The sequence below is a fragment of the Thermobia domestica genome, chromosome 15 (genome assembly GCF_964235325.1).
Source record: "Thermobia domestica chromosome 15, izTheDome1.hap1.1, whole genome shotgun sequence".
NCBI classification, from domain to species: Eukaryota; Metazoa; Arthropoda; class Insecta; order Zygentoma; family Lepismatidae; genus Thermobia; species Thermobia domestica.
Window position 1 is genome coordinate 36,879,272 of NC_137468.1, and position 27,808 is coordinate 36,907,079.

At 33.2% G+C, this 27,808-nt stretch overlaps 1 protein-coding gene across 6 annotated transcripts in view; it reads right to left on the bottom strand.

The window, feature by feature from the left end:
- Positions 1–27,808, bottom strand: part of nemy (cytochrome b561 family member no extended memory) — a 616,447-nt gene that overhangs the window by 22,309 nt on the left and 566,330 nt on the right. For 4 of the 6 annotated variants that reach the window (XM_081739588.1, XM_081739587.1, XM_081739592.1 and 1 more), the window contains 3 exons: positions 22,489–22,712; positions 15,399–15,637; positions 540–709 (listed from right to left, as the gene is read on the bottom strand). In XM_081739588.1, the coding sequence (XP_081595714.1) occupies positions 540–709; positions 15,399–15,637; positions 22,489–22,712 (633 nt within the window). The remainder of the gene's footprint in view (positions 1–539; positions 710–15,398; positions 15,638–22,488; positions 22,713–27,808) is intronic. The other 2 variants (XM_081739590.1, XM_081739589.1) reach the window with 1 other exon arrangement.

The window sequence follows — 27,808 nt, forward strand, 5'->3', positions numbered from 1 at the left end:
TAATAATAATAATAATAATACAGTAAAAACTTGTAATAAATGATTGTTGTTTAGCTCATTTTGAACATTATCCCGGAGTGAAAAAGCCAGAAATATAAAATAACTAACAGAACAGTATTAACTTGCTGATTCTGAGACAGTTGTGACGAAGTTATTGAATTTCGTGCAAAGGTAGAAGTCAAATTTGACTCCACGTGGCTTTGTACGGCTTAACATTCAAAGGGAGAAATTCCTAGAATAATAAAACATAGCTTTGCATCTACGTTCTGATGTAAGGGTAAATACAAGACTGGCTATATTAAAATTCTAGTCCTGAATGTATCACAACATTTAGTTTAACAGCACATTCAAGGCTGCATTAAAATTCCTTTTGTGTTTCGTTAATCAAATGGTCCATAAATCACACAACTACAACTTAAATGCCATGGTAATTAGCATTATTTTATAAATACTATTACACAACACCATTAAACTTTTCTTAAGGCTTCGTTTACGAGAATTTCCAATATTTCTCATACAACCTCTAGGAAGCTACTTACCCCAAGACAAAAATTGTTTTCTCTGTCAATCCTGTTAAACACGTTGCAACGGCCATCATGAAGGTAGTAATTCCGAATGTCGAATGAATGGGCACCAGAGAAGCACGGAACGCCGCAGTTGCACCTTCACAGCAGAGCAGGATGAGGAAGCTGAAGAAACCTACGATGAACTATATGGAAAAGAGTAACAGCATTTCATTAGAGGACTGGCGTACAACAATGCACTGAGCTTATGTCTGAGATAGAACAAGACATATTTCGTTCTGATGAGCAGAAGTTCTACAGTAAACAAAAGAATTTAAACTTAATAGTTGGCAGCCTGTCGACTGTAAGAGAAACCCATTACATGCTTTAAAATGTTGTACTATAGTGTAACCATTAGAACTGGTACCACAATTAACAAGGGTCATCCAGAATAACAAGGATAATTTTGGTGTGAAAGAAACTACAAATAATATATGCAAAAGATTTATCAGGGTGTCTACTAAAATTCCACAATGAAATTTCGTGACTTTTTCGAGACCTTTTCTTTACCAAATCATAAAATTTCCTAACATTTTCAAGAGCGAATTTGGGTGCGAATTAGGCCGAATTTTCATCCATGCAATACAAACGTACTTTGCTTGCGATTTGGTAGCGTCTAAAGCCAACCATAGACATTTTTGGTGTTGAATTTTGATGTTTTATAGAAAAAAATTTTCCAATCTGTACTTACATTTGCACAGTTAAAAAAAATCGTGACCCAAAAGCTAAATTTCGTGACTTTTTCGTGACTTTCATGACCGTTTTCTGATTTCGTGACTTTTTCGTGACATTCGTGACTTTCGTGACCGATAGACACCCTGTTTATGATACAGAAACCACATATATATCTTACTCTAATTTTGAACATATTCGCCATCAGGGTTCACACTGAAGTTCTGATATTGATTTCCATGATTAAGTAAAGAACGTGGATAAAGATAGACCATTTTCCGCCTTGGTGATCATAGAAAGTAAAGAAACCTAGTATATCATATGAATACGACGTTCAAACATTAAATATTATATGTATGTAAGATGCATATGAAATATACTGTAGCAAGTTCCATAAAGAATCGTGCAAACAAAGCCTGGACGTTGATCTTCTGCCAGTTTCGAAGGTTTTTTTTCTTTCTTTTTCTTTCTTTCTTCTTCGAACTTACAACAACAATTTGATGTAAGATGGTCCATGAACCACATTACACGAATGTTTCATACGCATATTAACTCTATAGTCTTCACGAAAGCAAGAAGCATAATGTTGCACGATGAAAGTTCGAATCAAGGCCCGCAACCAGAGGGGGGGCTAGAGGGGCCTGGCTCTCCCATAACTTTTCGTGGCCCCTCCAGACCTCAACACAAACGACACAATTTAGATATGTGTGAGAGAACTTTTAATGACTTGCTTCCCCCTAACATATCCATGCCCCCCCCCCCCCCCAAAACTTATGTGGCTGGTTGCGGGCCTGGTCACACAGTTGATTGGTTGGAGCTTAATTTAGTGTCCCCTTCAGTACTGAGGCTAACTTTGAATAATATGGTGATTGAAGAATTATCAAAGGGTTATGGAGCGATTTATATACAATATCACTAAGATATTTAATATTATCGTAAAATTTTAGAGGATCCAAACACGCTACAGTATCTTGATTTGCAGTCGCACGCTGGCAGAATGAGGCTCCTCATTTTAACGATTCTGTTCTCTCTTAGATGAAACCACAATTTCATTCAGTTCGCAAACCACCTTCGATTTCACTGAAGTCTGATGAGGCTAAAGATGAACTGAGAGGTAATTTAGGTAACTGTCTCACGAACTAAATGTACTTTCCAAATATGCCGCTTTCATCTGTTTCTTCTTGCTACACGATTTACAGGTGTGATAAACACAATGTTGGTTGCGCTGATTGCAATGTAACCATTGCTTTATTCAATGGCTTTCGTTCTTAGTATATCAAAACAGGTTCCCGGTTTCAAGTAGTTGCGGTGCGATCTTTTCTCTTTCGTCCGATCATCAAATGTTCATTGTGTATTCCTCGTGCATATACCTTTTGGTCAGCCGATCTGATTCAGATTTACAATTAACATGTGCCACCGGAGATCGGAAACTATATACCTCCATCCAAACAAACTAGCGACTGTCGTCGTCAGGTAATAGTTCCTTGATGGGGTAGGGTCGTAGGGTTCCTCAAAGGTTTAATACATCTGCGTTTAGCGATCAGTGCTGAAACAGCAGCAGTTAAGCTTGCCAGTGATCATGTACTCCTGCCTTCGCTACATCGTGTGCTTATTTGCACTGACTCTCAAAGCATTATTAGAAACCTACACAATACGTTTATCAAACATGCTCACATCTAAGACATTCTTATGAGATCCAATCAGCTACAGTAACATGATTATGTTGTTGCTGTCTACTGGGTACAAGAACAAATCTCCGAGATTTAGTGATATTGGGGCGCTTTCGTATCGGAGACACCCATTTCACACATTCGTATTTAGTGCGTGATGTCAATCGTCCATATTGTAAAGACTGTACTGTACCGTTAGGTAATCAGTATATTCTTTTAGATTTTACGGAATATTCAGCCCTCAGAGACTTCTGAATACTCTGGGATAATTTAACAATATAACTCAGCTTTTTGAGGAAGTCCCAATTCGTATTCTCAAATTTATTCATGTGAGTAAAATACAACTTTGTCTGAGGCCTTTCTTTATCATTTACATGTTTCATATTATTATTATTACTTTCGTTGTGTTTTCTATTCTGTTATTTAATCTTTTAGCTGTTTCACATTCTGTTTTGTTATACAATTGGTTTGATTTATTCTATCAGTTCGTACAGCTTATATTAATTCAATTTATCCTTAACTTTTATTTTTATCTTTTTTTATGGTATAGGCAGCGTATATCGGCCATTAATTTCGTCGATGAGTTTTAATTAAACCCCAACCAATCAATCAAGCAGCAATAATAGATGTCTTTGCTGAGAAACCGTATTATATTTAGTATTAAATTTATATATATTATAAAGTTTTTGGAAACTTGGAACAAAACACCCACAAGAATAAACTTTTCCTAGTAGATTATTTTTTCATGTGAAGTGACTTTACATTATATTGCTGGATTGTTAAGTATTTATCTATGAATTATGAACAAAATTGCTTCAACCGTTTTGGGAAAAATTGTTCGAAATAACTGACTTACACGAATAAATTACCCCTTGTTGATCATTTCACGAGAAATGACATGCTACGCATTATTTGATGATGTTAACAAATACGTATTTATTTATGAAATATTATTAAAATCACTTGCGACATATTTGAGAAAACTGTCCGACAAACAAAAAAATTCACTTCCAAGAGTAAAGCATCTTTTTTTTTTTTTTTTTTTAATATAAAATGTAGTATTAGTAATTCAGTACGTATTTATGTAACATGAACAAAATCACCATCAGTTTTGAGAACAATTATCTGGGAAGAATCTCAATCAACAGAATAAGCTACCCTTTGTGGATTTTTAAATGAGAAATTACATACGGAACAGGATTTAGGATTTAAATTTCTGAGCTTTCGGTATCTAAGGCCATTTAGCCCTTCACGATTTGAGGGATGACGTCTCTCGGCGCGCACACAATCCGAGGAAAGGGGAGGAAGAAAGGATTGGGGAAGGAAGGAAGCGGCCCGGAACCTATAAGTTAGGTATCACCCCGGTATTTGCCTGGTACGAATGAGGAAAACCCAGGAAAACCTCATTCAGGGTGGCTGGCCTGAAAAAGCTCTTTTTACACTTTTTCGACCGAGTGATCCCACAGGGTCATACGGAACAGTGTAGTATTATTAATAAAATATATGTTTATAAAAGGTGAACAAAAGCAACTGAGACTCGTGATGCTAACCACTAAACCATAAAGACAAAGAAGTAGATCCTGTCTGCGTATCTTAGTATCGTGAGATCCTGCACCCACTACAGATTTCAATCATATATCACCCACTATGCTAACTTTTAGCTTATTTATCATTTATTGTCATCATGTATGATCGTTTTCTATATACAAATTAGATATTTACTTGGCGGCCATGTCCAAATGATCAATTTCTCTTGTAGACATTTACGCATGTTACTATGTTCATTTTTGGGGGGGGGGGGGGACTTAAGTCTCTGGAAGGCAGTATAGCTTTTTGTGACCAGAAGTGTACCACTTCCAGTTTGAATATTGCCTCAACAAACTATTCCTATATTTTATCCTCTACATTATGACTAAATTTGGTGTTCAATCATAGCGTAATTCTTGACATATTTTGTCTTTCAGATGGACACTGGACAAGGTAAATATTTAAAAGAATTTTAATAAAGCAAATCCCTTAAAAACTAATATTAACTCTATGATAAGGACTTGAATGTGATGGCAAAAGATATGTAGTTTCTATACCATTAATTTTTTGCACACATTAATTGTAGTATGTCTTTCGCACCAAAATGGTCCTTATTCTGGATGTCCCTCGTGTAATACGTACTATCCAAATACATTTACTATACATATTGCTCCTGGGAAATGCACACGAGTTTCCCGCTAATTAAACCAAATCAATTCTGCGTGGCACTTCAACTAAGATTCTATATGAACAAAAGCATTAAAAAGATAGATTCGAAATTCAACAAATCTAAAATGATAGCACATGCAGTGTTTGACGAACTACCACAATAAATAGTGCCAATATATAAGAAATTTGGCGTTTCAGTTCAGTTTCATAAATCAAACCTTTAAATGACGTATAAGCAAACCACCAGAAATAATTATTAATCTGTTATACAGAATTCCTGATAATTGAGACTAGAAGGCATTAATTGCCAATCAAAGTATTCCTATATACCTACACGCATTTTTTTTTTTTTTTTTTAATTAAACTTCTAGCTAATCTTTTCCGGATTTTATTACAAAGTCTACTTATTAAAATATTCCACAATAATTATGATTATCAATACGAGTCTCTTTTAAGATTATTTACCCCTAACTTCATTAAATTAAACACACTTACATGACTTCTATATGTTAGCTTACATTTTACTTCCTAAGAACATTTTACAAAACTTGTTAAATTGAAACAATACTATTTATAAACTCGTTTTTTTTTTTGTTTTTTTCCCTCCTGGAGCAAAATATAGAAATGCAACAGACTAAAACAATGGACGCGATGACAGAGACAGACAGAAAAAGAAAAAAAGAACAAGAAAGAAAGGAAAAAGAAAGAAAGAGACAGACAAACTTCTTCAATCTTAGGAAAAACATCCAATGCTCTAGTCTCATTCTTCATTTTAGTTCCATTAAAGAACTTACCTTTCCCTTTTTATTTTATAAAATCCCTTAATAGCTATTTATTTATTTTTGAACGGTTACTTTGGCTTCTGTATCCTATACTGAACACACTCTTCTAATCACTAAGGATATATCTTTCAATTAACATCCGCGGTAAGGTAATGTTATAAACAATTTAATAATATATAAATCAAAAACTCGTTCACACTAAAGAAAATCTGTAATAATTTTTATTCTGTAACCTCCACTATTTCGCCACAATTACCTGTATACAGTGCTTAAATTTTTATATAATTTTAATTTAGTGCCAACATGAAAAAAAAAAATTAAAAAAGATATATCACCACTGTTTCTTTATTTACATGCACTTTCAATACTGAATTCAAAATAATGTACAAGACCAATAACACACTTCACATTATACCGCATAGCCATTTGTTCAAATACATAAATAACGTCTATAAGCAATTGTTTCTACCTATTAATTTTTGTCTACCTCGGAAGAGCTATATTATTGAAAATCATAGATAAAATGCAATATATTTCTCATACGGGACACTTTTTTTTTTTTAAAGAAAAAACGCCATCTTAGTGCCAGAGCAGTAGTCTCAAAAGGTCCATGGTACGAACCCAGGCCATGTGAGTGTTGGACAGCATCTTTCCTTTCGCCTATCTTTCCGCTTATCATTTACTTGCATTTTGCATAAATCATCTTGTCTTCTTTACAAACATACAGGACATAACGCGTAGTTTCTTTCCTTCCTTCCTTTCTTTTTTCATTTATTCATTATGGTTTGAATGTTAAATATATTAACGTTAGTTCGAAAGTTATTTAAGTTTATCACTTAAATAGCAGCCAAGCTACAATTTGGTTTTTCTAGATTAGCAACTAAGAATTTAGAAATAATAAATACTGTCTAGGTTTTGAATTATGATCACAAATAGAGTCTGCTTATGTTTTCTGAGGTATCTTTCTAGAAATGAAGCAACAATTGAACATGCTGGAGAAAAATCAAATTCATGGAAAAGATATTATTATTGCTTTCAAAATAGCTTGTCGTTCTTCAAAACCAATAAATATTTCTATTAGTTTGACTCAGAGGCGGAAAGATGCAAAAATATGCAGCAGCTTGTTAAAACTTAAACAGGAAGTAGGAATGAACGCAGTTACTATGAATTAAAAGAATATCGATTTAACATGGACTATAAATACTCTTCATTATAACCTTGTGCTTGTTATATAGAGGGTTAGCATGATTCATTCGTTTTGAAAAGGCTATATTTTCGAAAGTATTATACGTACACATGAAAAATATATGGAAAGAACCATAAACTCACCAAGTTTGTACTGTCTGCCAGCACAAGTCCATTCTCTTTCCGATCGGGTGTGGCAGTACGAGGTTAGTTAACTGTCGAAAATCGAGGGAAAGCAAGAAAAAAGTTTGTATGTGCTTAAATATGCCAGATGTTAGTCTGTTATAGCTGTGCAATGTACTTTCAGAAGAGAATATGGAAAAGAACCACCATGTAAACAAAGCAGCGATGGTATCGGCAATTCAAGGACACTGGTTTGCTTGTGTAAAGGGAAAAAGCACCTGCCTCTCAAATCTTCTGATTTAACGCCCTGCGACTTCTTTTTGTGGGGGTACGTTAAGGACCTTGTTTACGTACCCCCACTACCGCAATCCTTAGTCGAGATCAAAGAACACATCAGTGCTGCAGTGCGAACAATTGACAGGACTATACTACAAAATATATGGAATGAGCTCTAGTATCGTCTGGACGTATGGACTTGGTGAATTTGTAGTTCTTTTTATATATCTTTCATGTGTGTATGTGTAATACTTTAAAAAACACATCTTTTTCAAAATGAATGAATTATTTATGCGCCTCGGATGTAAGTAGTTTTTGTGGGAAAAAATTACAATACTTTAAGGTAAACGACAAACAACGTTAATGCAGCTGTACCCATGAAGTTCCATGGACGATTAATATAATATCAAAAACTATAATTAATATGGCCATGAAGCTTCATCAGTACAGCTGCATTAACGTTGTCTGTCATTTACAATCAAATACAGTGTCATTTTTTCCACAAAAACTTCAAAAATCCAAGATTTTAAAAGTCCCCTGACAAGTTAACTCTGTTATTATCCGAGTTACAATAAAATGTAAGAGGGAAAACCGTCTCCAAATATATTGTTTTCAATCTAAAGTGAAGGAATTTTTTAAACCGGACGAGCCGTTTGGGCTGTACACTCTTTATGCGCCCAATGTTACGAAGTTACTGTTTGAAATGGCGGCTGGCCATCGACACGTTAGCGTAAAAGACAGAACTTCTGTTGTGGGTCCAGGTAAATGGCAATGTTGCATTTTTATTTAACATTAGGCGCATAAAGAGTGTACAGCCCAAACCGCTAGTCCGATTTAAAATATTCCTTCACTTTAGATTGAAAGCAGCATATTTGGAGACGGTTTCCCCTCTTACATTTTGTTGTAACTCTGATAATAACAGTTACTCTATGTCAGGGGACTTTTGAGACACCCTGTATAATGTGTTTATGGCCCATATTAAATCGAAGGTCTCAATCTACACTATCTTTTCATGAATGAATTGAGCTTGTGGTTTATGCTTTGAAGACATCATAATTGGTAATCCTCCATCAACAATTTGTTTCTGGCCCTAGCGTCGTAACCCACAGAAATCCTCGAAGAGTCGTCGTAATAGCATTGACGTAATTTGTGAAAACAGTAATGCGAACTAAAATACTCATCAATATTATTGACATTTAAAATTGAGTTTGTTTTTCTTTAAAAAAAAAAAGAAGAAGAAAAAGAAGAAACATCATGGCGAACTAACACGAAAATCGGTGAGTAAATTCAACTAATTTGACACGAAATTTCATGCAGTCACGATTGAAAAAAAAATCTCAACAAAACAAATCTTAAATATCGTATTAGGTAGATATTACTTTTTTTGCAATTACATATAATAAATATGTACTCATGTCTTGCGGAATGAACAAATGGCTTTGCTTTCTAAGCTACACAAAACATCCCAAATCATGAAGCTACGATTCCCGGCAACAAACAAACTGAAAAAAAAAAGAAAGAAAAAAAAGAAACTCTCTCTCTAAGAATCACTCTCTCCTACTTCTCTACTACACATATATCTTATAGAAGTGGGGATGTGCACGGTACTTCAATTTATACTTTTAAAATTTTGGAAGTAAATTATAGTAAGCTTACAATGCATGCAGTACAAGGAACAACTCAATGTTTGCTATTAGAAAAAAAGTGCAAAATTAATAAATTAAAATAATTAGAAAACTAGTATTGGTTTACTTGATTGTGAATTACATTCCAAATTAAAATAATTACTATGCTTGCTTGCCTCAAAATACACTTAATTGTACTACAAAAATATTGCTCAGCTCTGCTAATAATATATTTGCTATACATTTGTTGCTAGATATACGTAATTTACTTCTAAAATTAGAGACAAATGTTATGTTTATACACAAAAATACACATATAGATATTAGCAAACTTTTAAAAGCTACTTATGTACTGTACGCGTACATCAACAACTATTTTAATAAAGCTAATTCATGGTTTTAAAAAACTTGCAACAACAGTATTTTAATGTTAATTGTAAAGCTAGATTTTCATGCCACGTTTCTGGGTTTGTCTGAATTTAAATGTATGTAAGCACATTATATAGTTTTAGAGGTTGTATCTATTTTATACAGAGTGTTTCTAAACAATGGCGACAACGTTTGAGAGGTGATTGCTGACATCAAGACACCAAGACAAAAAATATAGACCAACCTGGGTGTACAAATGCTTCCTTTCGGAATTATAGGATGCCGTAAATGAACTTTAAAAGGTCCATAGCTCCAAAACTATGGAACCTACCGTAGTCGGGTCAACACTTCACTTAGGAACTAGTATATCGTATTATCGGAACCTAACTCCATTTTCGTAGGACTACAGGCGAGAGGACAAAAATATTATTTTCTTAGAAAGATGTGTTTTTAGTAGATGGTAATTGAGTAACACTACAACAGATGATCGACAGGAAGAACCGATGGCGTTACGTTTCATTTACACCAAGTGAGGCTTTCACAATTATGTCCAAACATAAAGAAAATGAAAACCGCACTTTTGGAGTTACGTTCCTCTGGTACTCATGCGACGATATGTCCTATCCAAATATCGAAGTTTCAGAATCCTGAGGTACTTCCGCAACAATTTTTATATAGGTAATTGGTGAGTACTTCAAATTAAATGCCTATAGCCGAACTCCCTCTATAAAAATTGTTGAGTGAGTACTTTAGGATTCTGAAACATGTATTTTTGGATAGCGCACATATTAGTTCCTAATAGAAGTCTTGATCCGACTATGGTAGACACCACAGTTTTGGAGCTATGAACTTCGTTCATTTTTTTATGTTTTCAGCAGCCTGTAACTCCGAAAGGAAGCATTTGTGCATCCAGGTTGGTCTATACTTTTTGTCGTATCTTGATGTCACGAATCGCCTCCCAAACGTTGTTGGTGTTGTTTAGAAACACCCTGTATATTCAGTATGGACCACCATTTGGATGATGGAACTTAACAGAAACAGAGAAACTTAACAGAATAACCATCCTTGAGCATGCCTGAATTCAACACTGCTTGTATGGTATTAAAGTCTTGATGATGTATCATTGCTACAGTAATAGTCTTGCTTGTGATTAACGCATTACAATGAAAGGTGCATCTACAAAACAAGTACTGAATCTTAATGGATATGATAACCTTGCAAGAATATGGTACAGCCTGCTCTATTCCCACTAAGCGATTATTGAAATACCGTTTGCTTTCCGAATATTAGAACAAGAAATATGTATGCTTGTGTAAAAGTTTGTGAAACTAGGTCACGATTTTAAACAGTAATTTTTTTAAGCATCTAGTGCTGCCGCCTCCTGAAGATTACGCCAAAATATGAGAAAATGTTTGAATCTTTTTAAAAAATCGTTAATTAAGACTAGTGTTGAAATGATTAGTACATTTAAGTACCGATTTCTAAGATTACATGATCATATTAAGTATGCACCTCAAATAATCATTACGAAGAACTTTAATGCTGAAATAAGGGAAACGTTGTAAGTGTATGGTGTCAAAAAAATATGCAATTTGGCTGTTACTGTTAAATTTGCGTCAAAGCCAATGATGGTCATAACTGACTCATTACAAACTAATGTCCACAAAAACTACATTGCTTTGCTTATATACACTTATAGTATACTCTATAAAAATGGCGGGAAAACAAGCTTTCCTTGATCACCAATTAATAAAGCTACATGCAAGCTCACTTTTGGATTAGACTTTCAATGGAAAAAAGGCATAAAATCAGCAGTCTAATTTTAAATAATATATATACAAAAATCTTAAAATTATTGTAATGCACTGTTAGTTGTATCTTTCCAAGCAAAATGAAGTGCTTTATTAACAGTAATAAGCCGAAGCGAACTACGCAGGAGGAAAGATGTGTACATAAAGAAGATAGAGAGAGAGACAGAGAAAAAAAAAGCTGTTACCAGACACCCCACCACTTTCCAATATATCAAAACAAACTTTCCATGTTGATATATAAAATTTACGAGTCCTTTGAAACAGACTACGTTAACACTCAAATAATAAGTTTCGTCTTTTGTCATCTTCCACATCAAAGTAACTCAAAAAAGTAAATTCCGGTTGCTTTTATATTTTCTGTCTTTCCAAAACGGCTCAATGTCTAGTCAATCAAAATAGACCGAAACCTGCCTTAAGGGGAAGCATGAGGGACACACTTAGTATTGATTAAAAGCTTTGATTTCACATGAGCCATACGCTTATGGTAATATGTTCTTGGGTACATAGTTCAAAAACCCAAATCTTACTTCGTACCCCTAGCTGCTGATCCTTGTTAGATCATCATTTAATTTTGTAATATTTCAGTTCTCACCGGAACCGTATTCACGTGCAGGTATGATATAAGCCAGAATCTCTCAGTGTGATTAAATTATATAATTCCGTAACTTGCGAAAGAAAAAAAAAAAATGACCCAAGTTTTCTATAATGTACTTGTGTCAATTCTACTCGGCATATATAATTTTTATCTCCAGGTATTCCTATAACTTGAATTTAGTTTTCAAAAATCTGTATGTCCAATCACATCCTTGTACTGAGAAACTTCCTTTGAGATATTCTTAAAAAAAAAACTATTGGGCACTCAGGACGCTGACAATATGAGTTTTACTTGTTTTCTAAACACGATTGATGTGTTTGTACGTGTTTACAGTAATCTGAATCTCAAGAAATAACACCAACACTTTCAAAAATTTTAATGTTTAGACATCATTAGCTAAAATGTAAGTAGTCAATGAGGTACGATTTTTTTTTTCCGTTTCCAGAATGAAGTTTGACAATCTGAATCTAACAGTAAGTCTGTCATTATCCATAAATCCTTCATTAATTATATACATCTATAATTTTAACGATAATGAGTATGACAAATAAGGCCATAAAACATTTCACATTGCTTCCCTCGTTGCTATTAAATTTCAATATCCTATTCCGCTCGACATGGGCGGAGATTAGGGGGAGCAAGAGGAGGCAGTTGTCCCCCTTACTTTTTTGAAGTGACCCCTTAATGTATACAGTTTCATTTGAAAATTTAAAGTTTTTCTATGTAATACTGGTTCATAGAAAAAAAAAAAATGGTGCCATATAATATTTGCCACTGCGTGAGTACGTATTAATGATTTGTCTTCCCGTAGAGTTAAGAAGGTTACAGGAATTGCGTTTTAATTGCAATTGTGTATTTCTTCAAATGTCGTAGCATATGCTTGTAGTATTTATTGTCTTTCATTTTCCAAGAGTAATAACACACATTTAATGGCATGTGTGGAATTAAAAATATAATTTTTTTTATAAGTCCCCAGTTTCAATATAACTTCTACTAAACAAGCCTCATTATTCATTACTCTGATTAATATTATACTTTCTATTTATTTGTTTTGTAAATTTATTATAATTCTGTCTGGAAACTTGTGTGATCATATTTAAAATGTTCATGAGCAAGGAATCAAATCTCTTCTTACACTTTCGCTGTTTAAGAGTACAAAAGGCTGGTACCTACTTGCGTTGCTCTTGTCAATTTGCTTAATAAAATATGAAACACGATAAATGGTATATTTACTGAAAATGATAGTACCCTATTAGTTATACATCCTTTCGTCAAACAAAGTATTAGAAACAATCAGGAAAACTAACAGTGATATACAAATATTCAGATCATTTCTTGCCCCCACTTTTATCGTCCAATCGCCGCCACTGCCGCATTAATATTCTTTTTCCTTATTTATGTTTATTTTACGAACAAGAAAACATCCATGGACTTTGTTATTTAACATTTCACGCAGACCTTTAATTGCACACATCTTACTGTGAACTTTAGTCTTCAAAACTGATTACTCTAATACTACTTGACATCGACTTCCTATTTCCTAGGAAGTTTAGAAATTCCCTATACTCAAAAACGTTTAAGAATGCTTTATTTCAACGTATTCTTCCGATACAGAGTTTGTACAGCTGTGAAGCTTAAAACAATTACATAATAAAATTTGATTCACCCGAAAACTTAACGGCCAAACATGCTTTTCTTTCTAGATTTCGCTATGATTGTGATCATTTACTTCGATTTACAGCAAATAATATTTTCAAGATTTGTGTTTTAAAATCTTTGTAATACTATAAAATATAAGATTATAACCTGAACGTATTCTTATCTATATATTAATAGCCGTGTCTGAACAAAAAACTTCAGATCCAAATTGAAAGTGACTATGTTTGTGACTCAAACTCTTGAACCATCCGACCAATCTCGATCAAATTTTTGACGTAGATGCAGTTCTGGCCTGGGAGTAATTTGGCTATTCACTTTGACGGTAGAACTTAGGGGAGGGGGAATTATAAAATAATAATAATAATAATAATAATAATAATAATAATAATAATAATAATAATAATAATAATAATAAAATAAAAAAATAACTTGAACCAAACGTCAAATCTCAATCAAATTTTCAACATAGGTGACGTTCATGCCTGGGATGGATTTTACCATTTCACTTTGACGAAACAAGGTAGAGGATGGGGAGGAGGGGAGATATACAAAAATCAATAAATATAAAAATAAAAGTAATCATGTTCGTAAGTTAATAACTCTTGAACCACCTGATCGATCTCAATTAAATTTTCAACATAGATGAAGTTCGAACCTCGGAAGTTTTTTATTATTTTATTTTGATAGTAGAACTTAGGGAGGGGAGGGTAAATATATGAAAATTAATAAAACGTAACTCTTGAACCACTTAACCAATCTCGTCTTAGATTCGGGGACGTCTTAAATTCGAGTAATTATCGAGAAATTCTTAATTAAAGATATTATTAACGTGTTATTAAAATTACTTTGCTAGCCATAAATATTTTTAATTTTGTATCATATTCAGTCATTCAGACAACAATAGTGTCCTCCGCTTGCGCAGGACGTGCGGATTTGCCAAGTACTATTAAATGTAAGTAACGAGAAAATTGTTCGGCGAATTGTACTTTCTTAATTTGAATTTACTTTTCTGTGGAAAGTACAATTTGACGATACATTCGTTAGTGTCGGACAATGTTAGAAAAGCCAGATGTATATTTATAAAGGCAGAAAAAGAAATAAATATTTAGTAAAATAATAAAGAGGTCTAAAGAGCAAATAAAGATCACTAGGAAAAAAATAGATAAAAACGTTCACAATAATTATGTATGAGTGAAGAAAGGAAAAGGATTCGCTACGTTACACTCGTTTCTCAAGTGTAACCTAAAATTTATTTCTCAGTGTTCTTTAGCGATACTTTGGGAGATACATTAAAGAAACTTTTGTTTTACAATTGCAGAAGTTCTCTTTGGGCGAAACATTCAGGAAACCTTCATTTTACAGAGGAAGTAATCATTGGGCAAAATATTAGCAAAATTTTGGATTTATAATTAAAGACGAAGTTAACTTTAACATTTATTTACATTCAAATCCAACACGTTTATTTTTTGATTATTTATATTGAGCAGAACAACCTTCAAAATATAACTGTTTTAACAAAACACTTATGTTGACCTGAACAGAATATTTTGATGGTAATTTGTGAACGTTGTTGACTGTCGAAGTTAAGAGCCGGCGGTCTTGACAGCGATTTAAATTCCCATTTCTCTATTAAAGCTAAATCCACTCCATGTATGGTAAAATAGAATCAAGGGACTCGTAAATCCATCAACAGGGACAAAAATCCAATACACCGCTATTTTTCTACTTTACAATACAATAAAAACCCCAACTGTATTACCACCGAGAATGAATATATATGTATGCATGAATATATATGTATACATATAAAACAAACTGTCAAAGCCATCACTATGAGCGACATGAAATTGGGATGTTGAGATTTGTATTTACCACACGGAGTACCTGCAGCGCAAACAGTCCCATGGTGACAAACCCCATCCATGAATGCAAGCTGTAGAAGTTTGGAATTGGCTTCTCATTGCCCTCGCTGTCCTTGTTGAGGTTGTGGGAGTCCAAAACGGCCAGAAATCCCACAACGATGCAGGGAATAGCCAGTGCATGGAATATGGTGTGGAACAACTTCACGTAGATACGTCTACAACAGCGGCATACTCTGTACAACAGAAGTGCTGAAACAGAAACAAGAACAAATAAATACGTAAATTTTAAATTTGCTTACTTATTTTTAAAATAAATCTATAGTAGTGTTACTGTGTAGCCGAAAGGTTAACACGCGAGGCCCAAGTTAAGATTGCTGCTGAAGAACAAAATATTTGTTTTTGACCCAGGATCGTGAGGCAATCTAGAGCCAACTTAAATGACGAAGAAGCGAATCCTCGATTGAAAATATGGAAATTACGGCGACTGGTTCTGGGAATCTACATACTGAGCAATTAAAAGTTGTTTGGAAGGACACAAAACCTTTGTTGATAGTAATTCTTTTTAATAAATATTGATTGCAAAATTTCACATTTACTCTTATTAAGTGGACTTGGGTTCGATTCTCGACTACAGGTCTAGTCTACATCATTTATAAGACGTAGCTGTAATGTAGCGGTGATGTATACAAAGCATTCAAATAAACACAATATTTATTATTAATATACTACAACCTTTTTTTTTTACTTAACAATCTGACCGCTATATTTAGTAAGTGCAGATTATTGGAGATTCTCCAAAAAAAAAACTTTCTGACCATACGACAGGTGACCAGAATTATTGATTTTTGTACAATCTGATAGAAAATGTTATGAGTTTATTTGTTACACCTGTCACAGAGTTTTTAGGGAAAAGAACTATAGCTGAAATAATGATTAGTCTTACTGTAATTTTCTGACATTTCTATATCTTTTTTATCTCGTCTGCCAGGTATTTTATATATTTCCTAATTTTTATACAACGTGGCACTGCTACACCTATGCAAGTTCCTTCTTGATTGATTTTAATGTTGGGCAATGTCGGGTCTGTTTGAAACTATCGTTAGTCCATTCTGATTTCTTGATTCCATTGTATTTTATATTTATCGTTTCTGAGTACTGGATCTGGCTGATATTTGTCGCACGGTTTCCTAAAGGTAATAAGTTCCACGTTATGTCCCAGAAACTGGTGAATGGTGTTCGCAACGCTGTTTTTATCTTTTCAGATAGACCGTGGGAACCATTATGCGGGAACGGGCCTGTAGTATGTTTAATTGTTTCTGACGTGTCTTATCCGGTATTTCTTCCTTTATTATACATTTACAGTAGTTCTCGGGCTGGTATTAATTTACCCTGGATGGCCATCTTAAACCCTATTCTTCCAGAAAAGACGCCAATTTTTTTGATTCTTGAGTCAGTGATCCAGGCATCTGATTATCGTCTATGTGTATTGCTGTCTTCTAGACGAGTCTTCAAAAAGCTTTTGTGTATTATTATTATTATTATTATTATTTATTTATTTATTTATTTATTTATGTCTTTCTTTCTAATTTCCCACCAGCTTTACGTCCGGTAAGTAGTAATCAAGTACCACACATACTTTTGATGCATGATTTGACGTTTCACTTCGAATGAAGGTGCACTGTGTAATTCTTTTTTCGTAATTTCTGTGGGGTAAAATTTCTCAGTAGATCGCCTCCTCTTTCATGCTCTGGAGTTTAAGAACCACTGGCTCAGCCGAAGACACTTGTTTTACGGAATTTCTTTCCTTACTTCGGGAGGAATTCAAAACTAACAAGTCGCTCGACTCAATCGCACTTTACTCAATATAGTATGTAGTAGCAAATGATAAAACACACACCTCAGTCAATATTTGTTTAATCAAGTTAAGATTAAACCAAGCTGAGATCAAAGAAGTGACAGAGCTGATTATTAAGAAAGTAATACAAAAATATAGTCCGGTTTTATTTGTTTCTAAAAATGATTAATATTAACCCAAAAGCTATTTACAATACTCTTAATTAATTACATCCTTATACTTGCTAGTGCGATTAAAAAAAAAAGTAATCTATAACCAAATCTCTTTTCTTTAGCAATAAAATAATTTATTTCAGAAAAAAATCGACTGTTAAAGTATTTGAGAAAAAAAATCTACTATTACAAATAATTTCTTTTGAAAGAAGAAAAAAGAAATAATCTGCCAGTCAGAAGGAAGGAAGTGTAGTAATTGTATAGACATGAATGCAACGGGCTTGTAAAGTTCAAATAAATGTAGTTCCTATCTTGTGTCTAAATTTTTCTTAACGAACGTTCATGGTCAATTGTAATGAGTAATTGTCAACAACAGTATTGTGAATCAAGTATATTTCGTTTCTAGGCGCATAAATTTTGTAATTGAGGACTGACCTCCAGTGATTTTGAATCCAAGTAGGCTACATGTTACTTTTAAAAGCCTTTGATAAAAAAAAAGGATCATGTTAATATCCGTAATATGTAATACTCATTACTGCCATTATTCTTCTATCTTTTGGACTATCAAATTGCTAAAGGACGCATAGCCCCAATTGTTTTTTTACTCTTGTTTAAAAGGAAGCCTGAAGCTCTAAAAGCTATAAATGCGAATGTCTCAAAACTTAGGATTTGAAGATACGTAATTTGATGTAGTACTGATGATAGGACAACACATTCTTTTCCCATATACATATTTACTGTTAACCTAAAATCTCCCACAAATAAATCTCTGGTAACGACACTGGCTAGATAAGACAAGATACAATTTTAACGTAAGATTATATTAGAAGAATAATGGCAGTAATGAGTATTACATATTACGGATATTAACATGATCCTTTTTTTATTTTTTTTTTTTATTTTTTTATTTATCAAAGGCTTTTAAAAGTAACATGTAGCCTACTTGGATTCAAAGTCCTCAATTACAAAATGTATGCGCCTAGAAACGAAATATACTTGATTCACAATACTTGTTGTTGACAATTACTCATTACAATTGACAACACGTACGTTAAGAACAATTTAGACACAAGATAGGAGCTACATTTATTTGAACTTTATATTTAAGTTTTGGTATTTCAAGGCAAAAATCATCCTCAGTTTTCCTGCAAGATTAAAAATCCTACTTTTCTCAGTTGAGGTAGTTAACATAATATGAGTACCAATAATTAAAACAAACTACTTCAATTCAAGTAGATTCACTCATTAAACATCAATATATTGTATTCACTCGAAAATAGTGCGTCAATAAATCCAATGCGCACCCGAAACATGAAATTTAATATAAATTGCAATGTATAGTGACAAATAATAATAATAATAATAATAATAATAATCTGAATTAAGTTACTGGTGATCTATAAACTCAAGTTATATTCGAATCTAATATGTACCATGAGTTTGGATACTACATCCGGACAAAAAAGGTGTTATAACAATAACATTTATAAATAATGTATATGTTGATGTGGACAACAGTCCGTATCGCATGATATTATTTTTCTTTATGGCCAGACCTAAACATTTAACTTGTTAAGTTTTGTGGCCAGACATGTATAAACATGGTTTTCTAAACAGTTCTGATATAATACGTAAAGAAGTCATTATAGTGTATGTATTCTCAATTATAAAGAAGGAATTTTGTGAAAAATAAAAAGGTAAGTGAAGAAAATCTTCGAAAAATACATCAGTTTAAATATATTTTTCCTGTGTTATTATTGAACATTTAGTGAGTAAACTACGTTTTAATTAGTTCCAGAAATTATAAAATAATGAAGTCAGAGCTAGGCCTAATATAAGATATAAATGTTATAGTGTGCATTAGTTGCGCGTAAATACGGTATAAAGTATTACAACAATTTTGCTGAAGGTCACATTTAAACCAATTCACACGATCAACTCGCTCCCACTCTAACAAAAACTAACAAATACATTCTTTGTTTTCCTTTGTTGTACTTGAGCTAAAAGAAGAGTGTCCTATCATAAGAATATGAACTGACGCATGCAAATGAATACCTGTGTAATGAAGACAATTACTCTGTTGTTGGGTACGTGATGTACCCCTAATCCTAATTCTCAATTTAGCCCTCGAGTTCAGCTACTCTGTTTACATGTTCTTCATATACCTTCTCCCTAAACTTATTCTATGAAATCAGTGTTAGGTAAATAAGGTCAAAAAATCTGCGTTTGAGTAGATAGGCAAGACAGTCAAAGATACATCACATTAGTTGATCGTAGCTTATATGGGTAAAAACTAGTCCTTATGTCAATAATGAGTGATGTGTGCATTACTAATTGATTTAGTTTATTTTTTTAATACTGATGTGTATACGTGAAACACGATGTTATAATATTAATGTATGTATTGTTAACTCATTTTGTTTATTTTGCTTGGTATACGTAAAACACAACAATATAATAATGTACCAAGATATGTGAAATACAGTATAATAATGTATGCAATGTTAACTGATTTTGCTTACTTACTCGTTTAATATTGGTAGGTATACATAAAATACTAATTACGGCTTAACTAATATTGTTTAATTTGATATGAGAGAAACACGTTGTAATATTGATATATTATTGTTAACCTGTTTATTTTGTGTGATATAATTAACATAAAACACAATGTATGCATTACTTACTGATTTTATTTTGTTTGATATTAATGTGTACGTGAAACACAAAGATAATTTTGGTTTATTTAGTTTAATATTGAAACACATTAAAATAGTGATGTACACTCATGTCCAAAATGATTGTCGCATATCTATAACTGTCTTCCTGTAAGAATATAATTTGATAATTTTTCAGGGTACTTTTAATACTGATACTATATTTAGAGTGGGGAAATGTATATTTGTGGTAAATTTCATAGGAAAAGAATTATAAATAAAAAAATTAAAGTAAGTAAGACAAAACGTTGCTAAATGGTCAAGAAAGTTTTATTTTCGTTTTATTGTTCTTATTTACTGTTCTTTTGACATGAAATTTTCCACATACATGTCTTTGGCGATTATACACATACTAACATTATAAGGAATACCGGGCGAATTCGTTTTCAAATTATATTTCTAGAACAACATATTTATAGACATGCGACAATAATTTTGGACATGAGTGTACATAACGTTAAACCTATTTTGTTTACTTTGTATGATATAACTAAAACACTATTATAATACTGGGCGTGCATTATTATTTTGTGTACTTCGTTTAATATTGGCGAGTATATGCAAAACAATGTTACATGCATTGTTAACTGATTTTGTTTAAGATACGTGAAATACTATTATAATACTGATGTATGTATTGTTAATTGATTTTGTTTTATTTGGTTTGATACATGTGGAACATATAGGGGGTCGCGATGGCTCAATGGTAGAGTATTCAACTCTGGTGTGTGGGCTCGCACCATGTGAACTTTGTGATGAACAAACACCGTGTTCGTGGGTTTCCTCGGGGTTCTCCCGTTTCGTTCTACTTTCTCCATTCCATCATCATTCATCTCATCATCACTGTATCCTTTAGCCTCGTGCGTAATCGTGGGATGTTAAACTAAGGAAAATCATTATAATACAGATATGTATGAACTGTATTCTGTTTACTTCGTTTGGTATGCAGAAACAACGTTATAATACACTAATATTTTGGTTACTAATTGATACTGTTTGTTTAATATTGATAAATATTACGTGAAGGTGAAACATACAAAGTTAATACATACCTGAGCAGTGACGACGCTAGAGGGAGGACAAGGGAACTTCTTTCGGATCAACATGTTGTATTGTAGTGTAGGCCAAGTGATATAAAACTATTATTTTCGGAATACAAAAAACAGCTGGCCCTAAAAATGTCGCTGTCTCTGCGCTAGCCCCCCCCCCCCTTCCCAAGAAATTAAAGCTGGTCTCGTCACTGTCTGCAATTGTCAATCCGAGCTTATAACTGCGTTGTGATATGACATATATGATTATAGTGTCAATGCTTTACTAAAGCAATATATTATATAACATTTTTCAGCCTATTAACGTTACGGTTGCCAACTCTTGATTTTTTTTCTTTCTTTACTTTCCAAATTCCCTGTAATATAGGTTTAAGTGTGAAGTATCTCTGTTTAGACCATCCATGGGAAAGAAATGTACTATCGTGAACAAAAGTGCATTAGCACCTATATTCTGCATATCCTTAGTACAATACATTTACTAATAAGCTTAATAGATACATTGTACTATAAATGAGAAACTGAAATCGGCATTGATCATTTTATTGTATTTAGCAGCAACTGTCACTTCTTTAAGATTATCGAAACAGATTAACGAAAGTATATTAACCTTTACGTGACCATTTTGGATTTGGAAAATGAAATTTATTCTTTAAACTTCAAATACAGGAAACTGCTTTATTCTTTAAACTTCAAATACAGGAAACTGCTTTAAGAAGTCCTATTTCCACTCTCAATAAATGTATAAAATTCCTTACAAGTAAATTTTAAACTTTACCTGATACAGTCCCTGTTATCCCTTTAAATATCCAAACAGATTAACAAAATATATTAATAGTTGATAGATGGTGAAAGGTGACAGTTTTGGATTTACAAAATGAAAGTTACTTTTTAAATCTATACTTCGAACTAGATACACATTTGATAAAAACGGTCATAAAGGAGTTGGTATGAAATTTGTGCCGGTCACCGACTTTAATCAAAATAATAGGAATATTTCCGGCCAGGCCGGTTAAAAACCGGTCAGTTGGCAACCCTAATTAACGTTTGAGTATGCGAATAGGAAATTATTCTGAATTTTGGCATTCTGCCAGTATTTTCATCGAATTCGTACCGGTGCTAGTTAGTAGTAGTTTAGTAAAGTTAGGTCTCATCTTTTAGAATATATATAATAAGTATTTCTAGCCTAAAATATCTCCTTCGGACTTATCCTGTCTTAGACACAGATGAAAATATGGTACGTAAGTAAGATCGTAGAAATAATAATAATAACTGACATTTCATTATGACTTAAAATTTACTTTTAAATGTGTAAGTGGTTTATACTTACAAAACCCACTGAATGTAATGAATCCTGCCACCATAAGAACTGGATGTAAATTGAACTGTAATTTGGGATCTTCTGTCCAGGCGAACTTTCCTCTGTAATACAGGACCCAGAAGAGTACCAACGTGAGGGCTCCCAATAAAAGCAGACTAGCCAATACCACCACAACCATGTATTCGAACCAGTTGGTACAAGCCCATTCGTTGTCTTCGCCATAATGGCGGTGTCTGAAAACAAAGAACAAATTAATTAGTTAAGCTTTTTTTTTTTTTTTTTTTTTTTTTTTTAAACTGAAGGTAAACTTATATAATATTGGGATAAGTGATCCTATGAAAACTGTACAATTATTAACATTTGTCGTATATTTTCAAGATCGAAATTTTATTTGCATAAAATTATAACGATTACTAAAGAACGAAGAAACATCATCTCCTTTCAACGATTTTGAAGATATATTTAATAGAACTCGGATTATTCGAAGGAACAACTTAAATTGTGTAATATTTGCGGTACATTTAGCTTTAAATTTTTTTTAGAATTTCAAAGTTGAAAAGGCAAAAGTATACATTCACATTTATTTTTATAGCAATGAATCTCGATTAAGGTATATTATTAGAACATTAGTTTTAAACGGAATCAATAATTAGGCGCTATCGCGTAGCCTGTTTCGAGACAGTCGCTTGTTTATTTTTATTATATATATATATATATAATACATTGTGAATCAATCTTTTGGACTATCAATTTGCTAAAGGACGCATAGCCCCAATTGTTTTCTTACTCTTGTTTAAAAGCAAGCCTGAAGCTGTAAAAGTTATAAATGCGAATGTCTCAAAACTTCGGATTTGAAGATACGTGATTTGATGTAGTGCTGATGATAGAACAACACATTCTTTTCCCATATACATAGATGAGATAAGATACAATTTAACGTAAGATCCGAATCAACATAATTCAAATTAAAACCATAAATGGAACTTGGTGACCACATACACTAACCACGGGCTACTTCGAAGATTATTTTCAATTACACGACGTAAATGCAAACTCCAGTAATGTAGATTTGTATGCCGCGCTTTCTTGTTTAGGAGTATATAATTATTTCTGCACCGCAGTTGCAGCTTTGTTCATTCCTGTCCTTTTATTCACACGGTGAAAGGGCAGTTGAGAAACTTTTATCTAGAAATGTTCATGGATAGAAAATTCGTGACAAAGAAAGATGACTTTTAGAAATGAAGTAGGTATATTTTTGTCATGAAGGAAAATAAGATAGTTTGCACACGTGAAACCCTTTCTTTCCTTTTTATGCATTCGCATTTTTCTTAGATTTAAGCACAAAGACACGAGACTTATTTTCCTCCTCGTTGGCACAAATTTTTGTACTCCTTTTTTATATCGACAACGCCTACTGCTGCAGAGGAAGAAAACAAGAAGAAAAAATAACACGTAATGGGTTGTTTTCACTTGATTTAGACTTTTGCTCTAAGCGTACTTTAGGGGGAAATGAGTGAAGATGGTAATGTGCGTCATGAAAACTCTCTAAAATTATTGTGACGACTTATGTTTGGAACTTAAAAATCATATAGTTTAAATTTCATTATTTCAAACTAGGACAAGAGGGATAACCATAGTGAGGTTTGTGCATTAATATTTGTTTGTGTATGTCTACAGTAATTGGTGTATAGCATACGTGTCTTTGGCATGGGAGCCCCGAATTCGTTTCCCGGCGGGAGCTCATGTGGTTCGGATTCCACGTTAATTAGTAGGTCCACGTCTCATATAGTCTCGCTGCTAAAAGGGACGTTAAACTCAAATCAACTCAATTCGGATTCCACGTTAGACAGTAGGTCCACGTCTTACATAGCCTCGTTGCTGAAAGGGACGCAAAAATCAACTCAACATTAATTAGTGTATTGTGATGAATTAATTACAACTTAAGCTGTTAAGTTTCAATGTAATTATTTCAAAACTGATAGTGACGATGGTGAACAAACGGCTTTGCTCTTATTAGGACAAAGGTCGTAACCATCTTTAAATTTGGGCATTAATATTTGTGTAACTACAAGACAGTTTATGGGCAAATTAAAACAAACAAATAAAGTTACCAAATGTAAACAATTAAGAGCTTTAAGTTAAGCACGAGGCAAATTCAAATAAATAAATGTGTTAAATGTAAACAATCAAGAGTTTTTAGTTAAACATGAAGACCGAATGTATAAGTTTATTCCCTTAGTTTGTAGCAATAAGATGTTCATTTTTACTTATGTGACTTCCCCCAGAGCCCGTCTCTGGTCCTGCTTTACATCATCTGCCATGTATGTATACTTTCGAGTTTATGAAGCGAGAGTTATAATTAACTACGACAATTAAGACAAAAGAAATTAGTAAAATTCATGAGAGAGAAAGAAAAAATAATCTTACAAACGAAGTGCTTAGAAAATTGACTTTCATAATGAGTGGAAAACACGCTTTTATGGTAGAGAGACAATACGTGTAATAGAGAACAATACTGCATAAAGGAGGGCAACATTACAAAAAAAAAAAAAAAAAATCCGTAACCACAACCAAGGTCAGACACAGAAGACTATTTTATATACTACATCACATGCGAGTTTTATCTTGAATTGGGAGTACACGCGCTTGGGGGCAGATACCTCTTTTGTTTTGCAGGTTCTGTCCTAGAATTTTTTTTTTTTTTTTTTTTTTTTAAGGCCAAACAGAAAACGCATTCATTTCAAAATAATACATGAGAAATCTCCTCAATAGTACATGAAAAATTCTTTACAGAATCAAGTGTGTATTTTTTTTTATTATTATTGTGTTTAAATCACAATCCTGTAAATTCAGTTACACTAACCTACATTACTTGTTTCCTCACTGTATGAAAATTTATCCAAATATGAAACAAATTTCACTTGATTAAATTGGGGAGCGGGAATCACACAAGAATAACACACCAAGTGAAAAAGGAGTTTTGAGGAAATTTGGAAAGATACGACAGGATTCGGTAATTTATTTCCAAAATCTTGTATATTGTATCTGCTAGTATTTCATACTTGCCAAATACTTCAGTTTTAACAATAGGTACAAAACTGCTATTCTTTCTAAATTTAACTAATGAATTCTAACTTTTTTTAATACCTTCTCGATCCATCAATTTGTACCGTTGCAGAGAAAGCTATTCGTGATATACCTACTCCAAGTGACAAGTAGACTACAGTCGCTTATGTATACTTGAAAGACATTTTTCCTTAACCCCAACTTCCCCATAAGAAATAGTAGAAGCAGTACGTAAATTTCATAATAAAAATATCTGTAGGAATGGACGATGAAGAAGTGTACCCATATTATCGCGAACTGCTATTAAATAAGACATTTTATACAGTAGTTGAATAAGCAACTCATTGTGCAAGTTCGGAATATAATTAAATCCAGAGGCGGCCAGTCATAAGGGACCCAATGGGCCCGGCCCGGCCCTCCCATCGTTTTTGTATTAACACAGAAAATGTATGTATCTTAATTTATCTTGCTAGTATTGTTGCTCTACCAATTTCCCTCTGAACTAAAAACAGTAGTTCTGACTCCTTCAAATCAGTTTTTTCATGTACTACTTACGCTTATGGGCACGTTATTCACGCGGTCAGTATAACACAAAGGGGAAAAGGGCCTGAGCTGTTTCAGTGTGGACTTAGTATCTTCTTACATTAACTTTTGTGGCGAACAACGTGAAAACCCAGCTTGAATGTAGGTAACAAGGGCCAAGAATCGTAGACCCTCATCACACGACTGCACCCGACCCTTTTCGAACGAAAAGGTTTGAAGCTTGTTTGTTGCCAAAATTCCCTTGTCTGTAGAGGTTGTTGATCCCGCACTATCACTTATTTTGTTCCTTGACCTTGCTCTCTTGCGGATGAAAATCAACCTCGTGTCCATCCCTCAGTGTGCATTTTCTTAGTGTCTTTCGTGCTATTCTCCCCCCCCCCCCGTTTTCATGTGGTTGTGCGAAAATGAATAAAGTAAGCGTGTTGGTAGAAAAGAGATTTTCAACGTTTTGTTTAAATGATGAAGTCCAGCTGAAAGAACTAGGTCAACAATGACCTAAAATTTCAATTACACAGCAAGATGGAACAAAAGTTAGAAACCTTTCGTGCAACTGGTTGACTGCTTGTGAAGAACGTAAGAGACTATTTTGTTTTTACTATTTATTGTTCGGTGGTGAAACGGTGTGAAGAAAAATGGGATTTTTTTTTATTTGAAACACCTATTAGAAAAAAAATAAAGAAACACGAGTGTAGCGTTGTTCATATTAACAATTCTCCAGTCTTAAGCATTGAAGAGCAGTGCATATGTATAGATAATTAGGTGAGAACCATTTAATACAGAAAAAAATTGTTACGTTGTACCCCTATGATTAATTAATGTATAAGTTTTTCTGACTGCAACTTCTACATTTTTCAAGCAATTCACTTAGTAATCAAATAACAATAATAATACTAATATCTTAGTAGTAGTAGTAGTAGTAGTAGTAACCATAAAGTATTTGTCTTAAGGCTTGGCCCACCCTACCTTTTATTCCACGAGCCGCCACTGATTCAATTTTTATTGTATGTATCAGAAAGTAATTACAATCATACACATATATGAAGTAATTAAGTCTATATATATCATTATTATATAGATTGCAGAATTTGTTGTCCTATAGATCGTGGGATCGGTTTCCCTATAATATTTTCACAAGTTGTTAAAAACAAGAGCATTGTATTTGTTCTACGTATTGTATCTGTTTTAAGTATTGACGAGTTCTATACCATTTTGTACAAACGTACACTCATGTCCAAAATTATTGTCGCATATGAATAACTGTCTTCTTCTAAGAATATAATTTGATAATGATTTTGCAGGGTACTTTTAATATCGATATTATGTGTATAATCAGGAAATGTATATTTGTGGTAAATTTCATAGGAAAAGAATTATAAATACGAAAATTATAATGAGTAAAATAAAATGTTGCTAAATGGACAAGAAAATTTTATTTTCGTTTTATTGTTCTTATTTACTGCTCTTCTGACATGAAATTGGCCACATACATGCCTTTGCCGATTATACACATACTAACATTATACGAAATATCAGGCGAATTCGTTATAAATCAAATTATATTCCCACAACATATAAATGCGCCAATAATTTTGGACATGAGTGTACATGTAATATGATCTGCAGAATGATCAAAACATTTTAAAAATCCGAAACACGTCGTCAAGGATAGGACTACTGACAAAGACACTAAAGTTCTCGACACAAATATCGCGGTTATCGA